General features: G+C 46.8%; 1 protein-coding gene across 6 annotated transcripts in view; it reads left to right on the top strand.

Annotated features, from left to right (window-relative positions):
- Positions 1-13,155, top strand: part of PPFIA3 (PPFI scaffold protein A3) — a 104,998-nt gene that overhangs the window by 47,865 nt on the left and 43,978 nt on the right. For all 6 annotated transcript variants that reach the window (XM_088443048.1, XM_088443044.1, XM_088443045.1 and 3 more), the window contains 9 exons: positions 3,960-4,124; positions 4,852-4,926; positions 5,015-5,095; positions 5,824-6,045; positions 6,511-6,657; positions 8,905-9,039; positions 9,818-9,901; positions 10,520-10,651; positions 12,066-12,128. In XM_088443048.1, the coding sequence (XP_088299174.1) occupies positions 4,014-4,124; positions 4,852-4,926; positions 5,015-5,095; positions 5,824-6,045; positions 6,511-6,657; positions 8,905-9,039; positions 9,818-9,901; positions 10,520-10,651; positions 12,066-12,128 (1,050 nt within the window). In that variant the 5' untranslated portion in view covers positions 3,960-4,013. The remainder of the gene's footprint in view (positions 1-3,959; positions 4,125-4,851; positions 4,927-5,014; positions 5,096-5,823; positions 6,046-6,510; positions 6,658-8,904; positions 9,040-9,817; positions 9,902-10,519; positions 10,652-12,065; positions 12,129-13,155) is intronic.

Here is a 13,155-nt window from a genome sequence, read left to right as displayed (position 1 = left end):
AAGTCTAATGGTGATGAGACAAAGGGCTGATGTCAGATGCAATAGTGATGTTTTTCGAATACACATGTGACTGAGTTGCTCTGCGCATGCTTCTCGATATTGTATGTACAGAGGGCCTGACTCAGAGCCGAACGCTCTGAATCAGGGCCCTCCTCCATGAAAATGGAGCGTCCTCCTGGACGCTCGCATAGCTGTGGGTGACCACCCACAGCTTATGCGAGCGTCCATGATGATGGTCGCGATGGTCAAGACCATTGCGACCATCGGGCTTGCGACGGAGACCCTGCGGTAGGGTCTCACTGCCGCAAGCCCTGGAGTGATTTTGGCTCTATCAGAGCCAAAATCACTCCCACTGACATCACTAGTGATGTCAGTGGGGCCGGCTTCAGACGGTAGGCGTTCCCATGGGGACGCCTCCGTCTGGCAGCCACGCCCCCGGCATGCCCACCAAAGGGGGCGTGCTGTCAATCAACATCGACAGCACGCCCCCTTTGGTGCGAGACCCGTAGCGACGGAGAGCCCATCGATATCCGGGTCTCGCGCATGCGCACGACGGAGCTCCCTCCGTCGTGCGCATGGGCAGTGGGGCAACGTCGACCCGCTTGCGAGCGTCCTGCGCTCGCGAGCGGGTCTGAATGACCCCCAGAGTCGCAGGTATCAGAAGGGGTGTTCCTGGATGGTGACTAAGGTTGCGACGGAGAGCCCATCGCTATCCGGGTCTCGCGCATGCGCACGACGGAGCTCCCTCCGTCGTGCGCATGGGCAGTGGGGCAACGTCGACCCGCTTGCGAGCGTCCTGCGCTCGCGAGCGGGTCTGAATGACCCCCAGAGTCGCAGGTATCAGAAGGGGTGTTCCTGGATGGTGACTAAGGTTGCAGGGGAGGGGGGTTAAAAAGACTTCTGAAGATGTTCAGTCTTATGGGTGTGTGTCGCTGAAAGCAGTTGCACACAGGGATGCTGAACCGCTTACATATAATGCCATACTCTGACCGAGAAACGGCACCTGCCACAGGGGAGGCGCAAGTTTTGATGGTGGGTTTAAAGACTCACCAAGCTGTATTTTAGCATCTACTGATGTTGACAGTGGGTGTACCAGTCTGTGCGCAATTGGATGTACAACAGGGATGGACTCTTCTAGTGGCATCAGCATAAAGTCGCAGACGATTTGATGGCCATCCTTAAATGCGAGTAGGGGAATAGAGGCAGCAGGAAGCTACAGACTGAGAGTTATATAGTGGGAGGAGCAAGCCCCTCCGCAGCGCAGAGTATATCAGGAGATGACTGATGTTTTAGTGAGAACAGAGCTGCAAGTGTTGGGGCAGATGTACTAAGATCTAGAAAGTGATCAAATGGAGAGTGATAAACTCCCAACCAATCTGTTCCTAACTGTCATTCTTCAAACGTAGCCTGTAACGTGACAGTTAGGAGGTGAGTGGTTGGTAGTTTATCACTCTCCAATTTATCACTTTCCAGAGCTTGGTACATCCATGATGTGAGGACAGGAATGGAGGCAGCAGGAAGCCCCAGACCGTTATCTAGTGTAAGGAGCAGGGTCCCCAGCAGTGAAGAGTATATCGGGAGGAAACTGATGTGTCTGTGAGGACATACAGATGTGACCTCATACACCAAGCCTCAATAAGCCATCTGAAGATGGCATTAGCCACCAGGTCTAAGCGAGCTTGTTACATATGGAAATGTGGGCAAAACTCAGAAAATGGCATTTTCAGAGTTTTGGCCGCATTTTTGCCCTTAGTACATCCTTCCCATGTTAATGTGTAGGGAGAAATTGGTAACAGACCCTTCTGGCTAAAAACAGACTGTGGGCCCCGTTTAAGAACACACAGTGATACAAACGAAAATGCCACTAGTATTTATCAATACTTACCCCTCTGACAAGGTCCTTCACTCAGTTGATAGCAGCTTAACGCTGCCAGCGACGGGCTTCTGTGTAATGCATATGCGTGTCGATCCGTCTGTGCATGATGAGAGGACCTGTCAGTGCCAAGGAAGGCTTCGCTGAAGCCGGAGAGGAAGCGCTGGGTCCCCATTGCTTGCAATGGGGACCGCATGGCTTTCTCCATATAAAGATGGCGAGAACGATGCTGTGGCTAACGGTGGTAATCTTGGATTACTGGTGTTTGTTGGATACAGAATGGATGACATAATCCCTTTAGCTAGTGCAAAAGGGATTATGCTTCCTTGTTATAGGGGGCCCTGTATCAGGTGTGGGAGTACCGCCTAGGACACGATGAGTGCTCACCTAAGGTTCTTAGTTATCTCCTCACCATCATTAGCTAGCTGTAATGTTACTGGCAGGGGATGGGGCCTCCTAGGAAATCCAACGCTATGAGCTCCTTCATGCTGATTGGCATTGATATCCATCATTGTCTGTAAGGGGGAGATTTATCAAGTGAAGATGTTGCCCATAGCAACCAAATTCTATCATTTTATAGAAAGTACTAGATAAATGATGGCTAGAATTTTGGTTAGTATGGGTTATTATCAAACGTCTGAGTAACCATCTGGGCGCGCGGAACTGCGACGCCGGAACCTTAACAACTGCACACGGGATCTGTCAATCACTTTGCGAATAAATCCTTCCTACGACCACTGTCTGCACATGCTCAGTGCGACACATGCGCAGAAGAAAAAACATTGGCCATTTGCCAAAACGCTACGGACTCTTGTGGTTCCTCTGAAATAAAGGATAATACATTTATAATATACATAATTTTTACCATTTATTTTAGGAAAATTCCTTTTTTTTTTTTTTTTTTGTTTAATGTTTTACTGTGCAATGAAAACTAAAACCATGGACATACAATGTTCATAGGTGCACGCAATGCCGATATTCATGCAGTTGGCCGCTGTTTGAAGTTCTGTGCATGCGTCTGAGTGGCACTGCGCATGTTTCCCGGTGGTCACCGCCAGGAATTGCAGAACGAATTTGGATGCAATAGCCGGGTATTTCAGTGGGCATTCCGCGGGAGGTAACGGAGATGGATCAGAGAGGGTCGCTGACGGCGACTGCATCTGAAGGGGCAGCAGCGCAGACACCGGACGCCACGCTCTGATGGAGAAATTGGACGTGCCATTTTGCTGGCGCAAGCTTCGGTGGTGCGACTGATTGTTGCATCCAAAGATGCAATGAGGCGGATTAGCGCCGAAGCCGGTTGGCGTCTCAGTTGGAAGATCATCGGTCTCGGCATTATCAGCGTGCTTCTCTGAAACAGGCCCCAAAACTCTTTTCAGGACTGTATTTCTGGGGGGTGCAGAAGTAAAATGAAATATCGCGCATAGCCTGCACGGGCCATTGACATAAAGCGGCCAGGTTATTATGAAACAACATAGAACACTATACCGAGTAGTAAGTTTTGATTGATGGATAACTGAGAGAAGGAAATAATATTGCTTCATGTTGGAAGATGCTTAAAGACCTGATCACAAAGTACCGAGAAAAAAAAAAAGTGTAATCTTGTAATTAAATGTAGCATAAAATTGCAGAGCTTCACATAAGCAAACACCAGTGACCTAGGTGTCACCAACACATGCAGGGATTGTAGAAGTAGCTTCATATTGAATATTTGAGACGGTCCCTTGGTGAGAAGTCCACAGGAAGCCATTCATTATAATCCCTCGGTGCATTGTGAAGCTGTTCGGCTTTGATATCTGACTTGCAGGAGGCAATTAGAGAAAAAAAAAAAGTGTTTGGTCTGCTGAGATTATATTTTCCCCGAGTACGAGTGAGGAACAGTTTGTTCACATGGAATCTGCTAATGCGGTGCCAGGCTTTTGGCACGGATTCGTTTGTAGAAATTATGAATTCTTCACGCAACGCTAAAACGTTGCGCCATAGGCCAGGCACAGCTACATTGTACGTTTTGTTTGATGCTTTTGTTTCCTTGCATTCGGCTTTCCTTCTGCAATCCTCAGCTTATTCCTGTTCCTCACATCCGCAGCTGCTGCTGGAGCACCTGGAATGTTTGGTGTCCCGACACGAGCGCTCGCTGAGGATGACGGTGGTAAAGAGGCAGGCGCAATCGCCCGCTGGCGTGTCTAGCGAGGTAGAGGTGTTGAAGGCTCTGAAGTCCCTCTTTGAGCATCACAAGGCACTAGATGAAAAGGTAAGGAGACGTGTACAAACCCACGGCGACCATGTCCCCTTTTTTATCACTTTTCATATTTGCTCTGTTTAAATTCTACAAGGGCCAGCATACCCAACCAGGACTTGCTGGAACTAGTAGTTCCACATACAAAAATGCTGTTCTCTAACATTAACTCTTTATTACAAACAGAAAAGAAATATACCTGCGCTCAGCTTTACCCATATTGTGCATGGTACAGCTGCAATATACGTATTGTGATAACTTGGGGTAATTAGCTCGGTAGATTGGTGTCAGTGGTGCAGTGATTAGGTGCAGAATTAGAGTCCACACATGATATTCCAGTAAAATAAACAAAAAAGGTGCTTTACTGCATGGTAATCAGGAAAGAAATAGAAACTAACAAGCAACCTAGCCCTCTCTTAGGGCACTAGCTCACTTCTTGAACCCTCTCTATCAAGGTGCAACTAGTCTGCCAATAAAGTCTCTGCCTGCTTCTCTGCAGGTCTATTGCCAGCTCCAGCCTGGCTTGGCTTGGCTGCCACGGCTATATAAAACACCATCTGTCTTGGTGGCCTTCCCTGTACCCTCCAGGTATAGGCCCTGGCTTCCTCAGCCTGCAGCCCAGCTGCTTCAATGTTACACAGTCTGAGAGGTTTATGGCTATAGATGGAGCTCAGACTGCGCACTCTGTACTCTGGCTGTTGCGCTTTACCTGTCTCACTTCTGTCTGCTTTCACTGTACAAGGTACGAGAGCGCCTCCGTGTGGCCCTTGAAAGGGTGGCAGTGCTGGAGGAAGAGCTGGAGATGTCCAGCCAGGAGGTAAGCCCTGTAAATCACTGTGGAGCCTTCATATAGCACTGTATGTAGGGGAAAACTGTAATGTCTGTCTTCTCTCCTCTTGTTCCAGTCACTCTCCCTTCGGGAACAGCTCGCAAGAAGGAGGTCAGGAATCGATGATGGCAGCAAAGATGGCGACTCGCAGAGTTCTGTAAGACGTCATAGCGGCATATTTTCAGTAATAAAAAGTTGGGGGCGGTAAGATGGGGCTGGACCAGAAAGAACATTGGTTTTTGGGACTGAATGGGTGGGGTGATGGTCTCCAGGCCTCAGGCCCTGGTCACCCAGATAGCACTTCCATCTGTTTGGTGGGAATGCTGCACAACCAGAGTCCAAGATGTTTGGGGGTCACAGGAAACCGATAGATGTCCTTTTTTTTTCCTTATGCGCGAGTAGCATACTGCAGTAGTTACCGGTCTTATGTTAGTGGGGACATTTCTGCTTTCTGAATGCAGTGTTCACAGTGTTAGGGGTATACAGTATTTACTAAAGTGAGAGTTTTTAGAAGTGGAGATGTTGCCTATAGCAACCAATCAGATTCTAGCTATTATCTTCTAGAAGTTGCTAGATAAATGTTAAGTAGATTGGTTGCTATGGGCAACATCTCCACTTCTAAAATATCTGCACTCTAGTAAATATACCCCTAGGTGTGACTGATGCTCAGCAGTTACGCTGTCTGCCTTGTACAGAGAGAAAAGTGGGCAGACACTGGCTCCTGATGCGGACAGTATCAGGGTGCCAATACACCAACACTCTAGATATGTATTTGTGATGCAGTATCGTGATACAGTAAAGCATCGCTGTCCATTAGGAGAATTACAAACAACTATTTCAAGTTCTAGCTGGATAACAGTCTGGGGGGCTTTGTCACCATTTCAGGCCATCCTGAATGGCTCCACTCACCTGGAACTACAAGGAGGCCGGGAGTCCGAGCTGGAGGAGATGTTGGAGAAGCAGCGGTTAGAGCTGTGCCAGCTGAAGGAGCGCCTGACCATGATGTGCCGCCAAATGGCTGAACTAGAGGAGGAGCTCAACACTGCGCAGAAAGATCTGATAAAATCCGAGGAGGTCAGCGCCAAGCTGCAGCGTGACCTGAAAGAGGTGAGGCTGTGTGATGGACATGCCCTGCTACTAGCCTGTGACATGAGGCCTCTCTGCACTAACCAGTGCTCACTCTGACTCTTGTACTAAACACGTTTCACCGTAAGTCTGTTAACTCAGTACTGAGCAGCAGGATCGTTGTATCCACCCGTCATTGTGCAACACTGTGACATGTGACGGCACTTTGAAAGTTGAGCATTATTATGATTTAAGTATTAAGGTTGGAACCCTGCAGGTCTGCAGCAAAGAATGCTGAGACTTGTAGTTCCACCACCACTGGGAAGCCATACCTTGCCTAAGCCTAAACCAATAAATACTGCACTGACTTAGAAAGCACGCAGTCAGGCCTCATTAGGCTTTACGGTAGACAGATTGTGGTATAGGCTGTCCCAGTACGTGTTGTTTCTCTGCATCTGTGACTTTAGCACATTTCTGACTGTTACCCTCTTACTTTCCTGTCACCAGGCACTGGCACAACGGGAGGATATGGAGGAGCGGATTACCACCCTAGAGAAACGCTACTTGAGTGCGCAGAGAGAAGCAACCTCACTCCACGATGTCAACGACAAGCTGGAGAACGAACTCGCCAGCAAAGAGTCCCTGCACAGACAGGTAACGTAACGCAGGCAGTCAGGCCGGTCATGTGACACTATTCCTCCAGACTGGTACAGTCATTATTGCTGTTCCTGTATACAGTAGCTAGATCTGGGTTTCCCCAGGATCATTCCTGTTTTTGCTGATGCATATCGATCCTCCTTAATTAATAATTCATACTACTTGTTGAATTCAGGTTGCTGATGCCTCTGGATTAACATGATCATTCATCTGATGCATTTGGCTCCTAAAAGGAAGCACGGGATGATTAATGATGTACTGAGCAAATTGTATGCCACATGAATGGCAGGATGCTCGGTTACCAAATTGTAGGTGCCATGTACATAGGTCCGTGGTATAGGGCAGGGGATCTTAAACTTAGCTGGGAACCCCAAATGTCAGTGTTCCATTATTTGCTGGGCTCCAAAGAGCACAGGCCCTGATTCAGAGCCGCTCGTAAGCGGCCGCTCGTTCGCTCCGAGCGATGTTCGCACATCTGCATATGGGTTGTAATACGCATGCGCGAACCAGTCAGTGCGGTCAGAAATCGTGTGCTCGCAAAATAGCGAATGCCGGCTAATTTGAGTGACAGGATGAGGCGTTTGTGGGTGGTAACAGGGGAAGGTGCTTGAAAACGGGGAGTGGAGATCTGAACGCAGGCGTGCCAAACGGTCAAAACGGGCGTTTTAAGGGTGTGCATAATTAACAAAGCAGCGTCATCGACCACGTCAGTTGGGTGTCTTTTAGCCAGAACTGCTCGCATGATTGCGGTAGGAAAATGCAACCATATGAATAGCGAGCAGTTCATTCGCCTTTCGATGTACTCGATTAATCTAATAAATAGCGGAGATGACGTAGGATGCGAGCGGCCAGGGGGCGTTTTTTACAAAAAAAAGTCTGCATGTTTTGTTAGCTCGTTCAGACATAGAGGCGTCAACAGACCGCAAAGAGCGAACGGTCAATTTAAATAGCCAGACCCTTTTTCTGGACGAGCGAGCGCAAATAGCGTCCGGCTCTGAATCAGGCCCACAGTTCCCAATATTTTGTATTGTGCATCTGGCACCAGGGTTCCAAAAATCTAAATCTGTTACCCATAGATTACACACCTATAACCGGGAAAACTGTATTACATTCATGAAAGAAACCATTGGCAGAATCTGTGTGTTTCCCTATTTTGCCTGTCATACCTGTCTACTGGAATAAATATCATTATATTACTAGCAATATAGTGCCCGAACAAAAGTCTCTTTGTCATGGCAAGTAAATGAAAGCGTGAATCCGCAAATATGTGAAAAATGAATCTGGTAATTCTAGTATGAAATACATCAATCAATGGGCTCGATTCAATTGAACGTGAATTAAATAGCGCCGGGAGGGAGCTACCGGATCTATTCAATTCAGCGCGCTGTTAAGGATTTCTTCTCGCATCCCTCCAGGGGTGCGAGCAGAAATCCGACAAAAGTACAGGCGCAATGCTGTTTTCTGCCCTTAGTGCCGGGAAAACAGCATCGTGCCGGGGAGTTTAGTCGGAGAATGCCCGTTCTTGCGACTAAACGCCCTGTGGGGCGGGAGAACAGGCATTTCCCGACCAAACTGCGCGCATAATTGCTCCCGGCGCTTTTTAATTTGCGGTCAATTGAATCGAGCCCAATAAGGTTTAAAACAACAAGGCACAAATTTAAATGAAGGTCATTGATGTAGAGGGTTCATTTCCACAATCGCCCCCTAGAACAGCAATTTTGCTCACTGAACCTGGCGACGATGTGCAAATAAATTGTATCTCAGTTGAGCAATATAAAAATCCTTCTAAAATCCCCCCCCTTCATGGAATATATTAGTTAGTGCCGCATAATCAGCCACGCATTTGAAGCCATTACTATACTTGTGAGCTATCACAACCTTTGTTCCCCTTCCGTTGACGAACACATTTCTACAGTATGATGTCCTGATTCCTTCCTTGGCAAGGAAAGCATCCTGAGATTTGTAGTTTAGAAAGGGCTGGAAGACCAAAGGTTGCCTATTGCCAATGAAGAACTTGTTTCATAACTTTATCATTCTGATCCAGGACAGTGACCTTAGGTGAGGTGCTAGATTTTGGGCCATCGGCCAGCGCGCTGTACTCTGAGTTCTGAGCTTTGCTGTTGAGTTGCAACTGCATAGTAAAAGTGGACATTATAGGGATTGCACAGGAAATCTGGTGACCGTCTCAGATCTGCGGTCCCTCTAGTTAGTAACTTCTCCCCGTCACTTCCCTGACTCCCGCAGAGTGAAGAGAAGAACCGGCAGCTACAGGAGTGGCTGGAGGACGCTAAACAGAAATTGCAGCAGACGCTACAGAAGGCTGAAACGCTACCAGAGATTGAGGCCCAGCTGGCACAGAGAGTGGCAGCACTCAGCAAGGTACCTATACTTACATACTACCTAATCACAGTGCACAGTGGGGTGGGGGTGAGCTGGCAGGGACTCATATTTAGTTGATGCACGTATCCTCTTCTGTATGACCGTATATAATCAGACGACAATGTTTGGATTAGATGGTAAACTAGAATAAATGGCAGATACACATTTTATTTACGTAAAAATATATTGGCTCTTACAATGTGTATGTGTGTGATTATTGTGTTTACTGTCTAACTGTGCAACACTACAACAAATGTTGGCATTCTATATATATAGATATAACATCAACAATGCAAACGCTTTATTTTAAGTGTAAGTCTGTTTCTTTCCTTAAACTGACAGTCCTGCTGACTAGGGCGGCACGGTGCGTTACGTCAGCAGTGTTTGCAGAGGGGGTGCTCGTTCAGGGTAGCAGTGGTAAGGGGAGCAGTAAAGGAACACCGTATATGAACATTGTCAAGTAAATTTCAAAAGCAGAAGTGAGCGAGAAGCAGAGGTGATAGAAGAAGAAGCTCTGAGTTCATTTGTATGGAGTTGTTGAAACCAAGTAGTATATATTGAAACCAGTAGAGCAATAAAAGTTGGTGGTCATACAATACTACAAACCTTATTCTGCTTTATTTCCTTAGTGTAGAAGGTCTTTCTGCCCATGAATATTTTTACTCGGTGGTTACGGTTGACCAGTTCATGTTCAGTTATATCGGTGATCTTCTCATTAAAATGTCCTTGGCCATTATTCCCCATGACCCTCTCTTCTGCATTCTCTGTGTGTGACCAGGCAGAGGAAAGACATGGAAATTTTGAGGAACGGCTCCGTCAGCTGGAAGCACAGCTGGAGGAAAAGAACCAGGAACTGCAGCGGGTAGGTGATACGGCCATAGGCCACGACACTAATCCCCCATATCTATTAAATGCTCTTATGGAGGCGTACGTTTCACCTGCAAACTGAATTCACTAGAAACCAATGGCTTTAGTGTGAAGAGAGAGGCTGCATTGTTGTCACCGCTGTATATATAGCCAGCATATAAAGGTAAAGAACTGTATTTAGTAAAAGCTGCAAGAGGGCGTGCACTAGACCATAAATTTCTCCTGTTAAGGTGGACACGTACTTTATATTTGAAGCATGCCTGCATGAATCCTTGTGAGTTCCACATTAGAAACCTAATGCTTAACATTGTACTTAGATTAACATTAGGCAACCAGCCAGATGCAAAGTGGCCATTATGAGTATCCATGTTATGAAAGCGGTTTATCATACCACTCAAGACACCCAGTTTATCTCCCCGGGATTTGATTGGCTGCTTACTCGCGAACAACGGTGCATTGCGACATATGACTACCTCTGCTGACCATTACACTTCATAAGCTGTGCACAGGAAATGGTTAAGACCAGAGGTGGCAATCAGGCTTCCATTGGAGGTGGCGTTTATTGTTCTGTGTCCCCCACTTGTGCATGCTGAGAGCTTGCTGTCTCGTACAGGCACGTCAAAGGGAGAAAATGAACGATGAGCACAACAAACGCCTATCGGAGACTGTCGATAAACTCCTGTCTGAGTCCAACGAAAGGCTGCAGTTGCATCTTAAGGAGAGGATGGGCGCCCTGGAGGAGAAGGTACGTGTCTGGGCCATAAGGAAGCCCATCGCTCCTTTCATGATCTGTTTTCTGAGCCAAAGAGTTTCACATAGTCAATGGGGTTTCTGAGAGACTGTAAGCTGCAACCTGCCCCTTTTTTGAAGACCAATCGGACCACGATTTCTGGGTCACAGATTGAGTCTAAGTTGCTCGTTACTGTTTCTTCCCTGGGTAGATGACATTAGTTGGCACTTGTAAAAGCAGGACTCTATAAAAGCCAGTAACTATAGTCCTAGCATACTAGAGAGGCTTTATGGCTCCTTATCTTCAGTGTTGTTATTATGTAACTGTCTGTAGATGCTTCTGACAATTACAGTTCTGTGTTTTGCCAAGTGATGAGATCAGGGACGTGTTAAGCAGGTTCTGCCTCCCCTGTCATACTCATGCGATTTGATAGAAATATTTTCTTTGTATTGTACTGATAATATTTATAACTTCTAAACATCTAATTTTTATAGTTAACACTCACCAGCTTTGTGGAGCTCCCTGGAACTTCAGGGAGATGAGGCAGCTACAGCTCAGCCTCACTTCTGTATAGTCAGACACTGCTTGCAGAGCTGGGGGCGGGGGCCACACCACGGCGAGTAAGCTGCACAGAAAGAGAGCTAAGAGAGGCATGCCTCTTAGTATGGAGGACATGCCTTGAGCACTGATGGGCACCTCAGATGTGTCTTGTGACGAGGAAGTGGACTGCAGTGTTTAGAGATCAGAGCTCAGTCAGGAGCAGCAAGATGAGACACAGTGATGCAGGTAGGAGAATCAATGCACACTCAAGTTTAGTGTAGTGAGGGGAGAGTAACATTGAGTGGGGGGAGAGACAGGCTCCGAGCACTCAGACCCATCTCAATGTGTGCCTCCCCAGCCATTGACCTCACCGCACGTCGCTGGTGTTGAGGTAGAGTAGAAGAGCAGGGTTGACAGGCCGACACCAGAGCATTCAGAATCAGATTTGAATAGTTCCATTGGATAAGTTGATGGGATATGTCCTGGTACTTTTATGCTGGAATTGTCACCCTTTAAGCCTCTTCATAAAATTCAAACCCTCGGGGGGCCAGGTAACCACGGAGTTTAAAATCCTGCTACTGTTGCTGAACTTTTTGGAAGTTTTTCCATAGTTCTCTATAGATTTCCGCTTCTTCAGCTGTCATTTATCTCTGTGCTGTGAAAGTTAGGCTGGCTCCTAAATGTTGTATTTGTTTCCCCATCAGTCTCCAGGCCTTCTGAAATATTGCTGTTAGTAATACCATAATTTCCACCTGTCTAACCAGCTAACGTCTCTCCTGTTCTTCTCTGGCTGCCATCCACTGTTGTTGTCACCTGCCCACTGTAGACTGCTTGTCGCTGATCTCTCATGTTCTCCTCTCTTCCCCTCTGATTGCTTCCTCTCTCTCAGAACACTCTTTCGGAAGAGATAGCTAATATGAAAAAGCTGCAGGATGAGCTGCTTCTAAATAAGGTTTGTATAAGGACCTCTGCGTCACGCAGGCTCTGACAGTGGCTTACTAACCCTTATGTAGACATCTGTTACTTTTCTGTATTGGAGCTATTATGATCATTCGTATCCATTTTGGAAACACAAAAGTCGCAGCCTCCTGTATCTCCATTGAGATGCCCACCGGAGGCATAGCAAATCCAAGCGACTGCGTAGGAAGACGCATCTCGGCCGTAGATCAGTCAATAATTGGCCTTCTGAGTAACACTATAGTCGCACAGAATGGCTGTGGGAACTAAGACCCTGGAGCCATTTTGAACGCATACAGGATCACAGTCGCTGGGAGACACGAGCAGAAAATGGTCGCGTCACGTCTACGTTTGAGTCGCCACCTTCCCGTTGCTACCCACAAACTGTCCCTGCCTGTCAACCACTTTGCGAATAAATCCTGACTGCGAGCGTCATCTGTAAAGAGACTTTATGCATGCGCAGTGCGACTCATGCGCAGATTACCAATAATCGCTTAACTGCGCCTGTCCTAAATAAGTGGTGCATCTGTCTTCTATCACTTTGCTTATAGTAAGAGAGAGTCCGTTAATGGCTTGCTGTTCTTGGCTCTGCACAGACTACAGAAGGGTAGTTCCTTAGAAAAGGGAGTTATCAGTGATGATAATGCAACTGACATGCAATGCTTTGTTATCTGAGCTTTTTGTCCTACATCTGCTAGATTTTAGAATGTATCCAAGAGTCGTGGGGTGGCTATATCTATTTATGATAGAACTGAAACCAGATACTAAACTAATAATAATGCTTATATGGAAACTTATATACTTGGGTTAACTCGACCTTTAATTGTGCCTACGTGGCGTCAGAAATTGCTGCATGTCCTGTACTTCTTAAATTTTGTTCCTTGTAGTGTGTTAATAAATATTTGAACATGATTTCTGCAAGACTTAGGGATTCTTTGCTCTCTGCACTTTATGTGCTTTTCATACATTCCATGACAGGACGGGTTTGCCTCCGGGAGATTGTATCCCGTACATCTAGTTCA

Source organism: Taudactylus pleione, unplaced genomic scaffold (genome assembly GCF_031769625.1).
Source record: "Taudactylus pleione unplaced genomic scaffold, aTauple2 ptg000324l, whole genome shotgun sequence".
NCBI lineage: Eukaryota > Metazoa > Chordata > Amphibia > Anura > Myobatrachidae > Taudactylus > Taudactylus pleione.
This window is presented reverse-complemented; position numbering and strand designations above follow the sequence as displayed.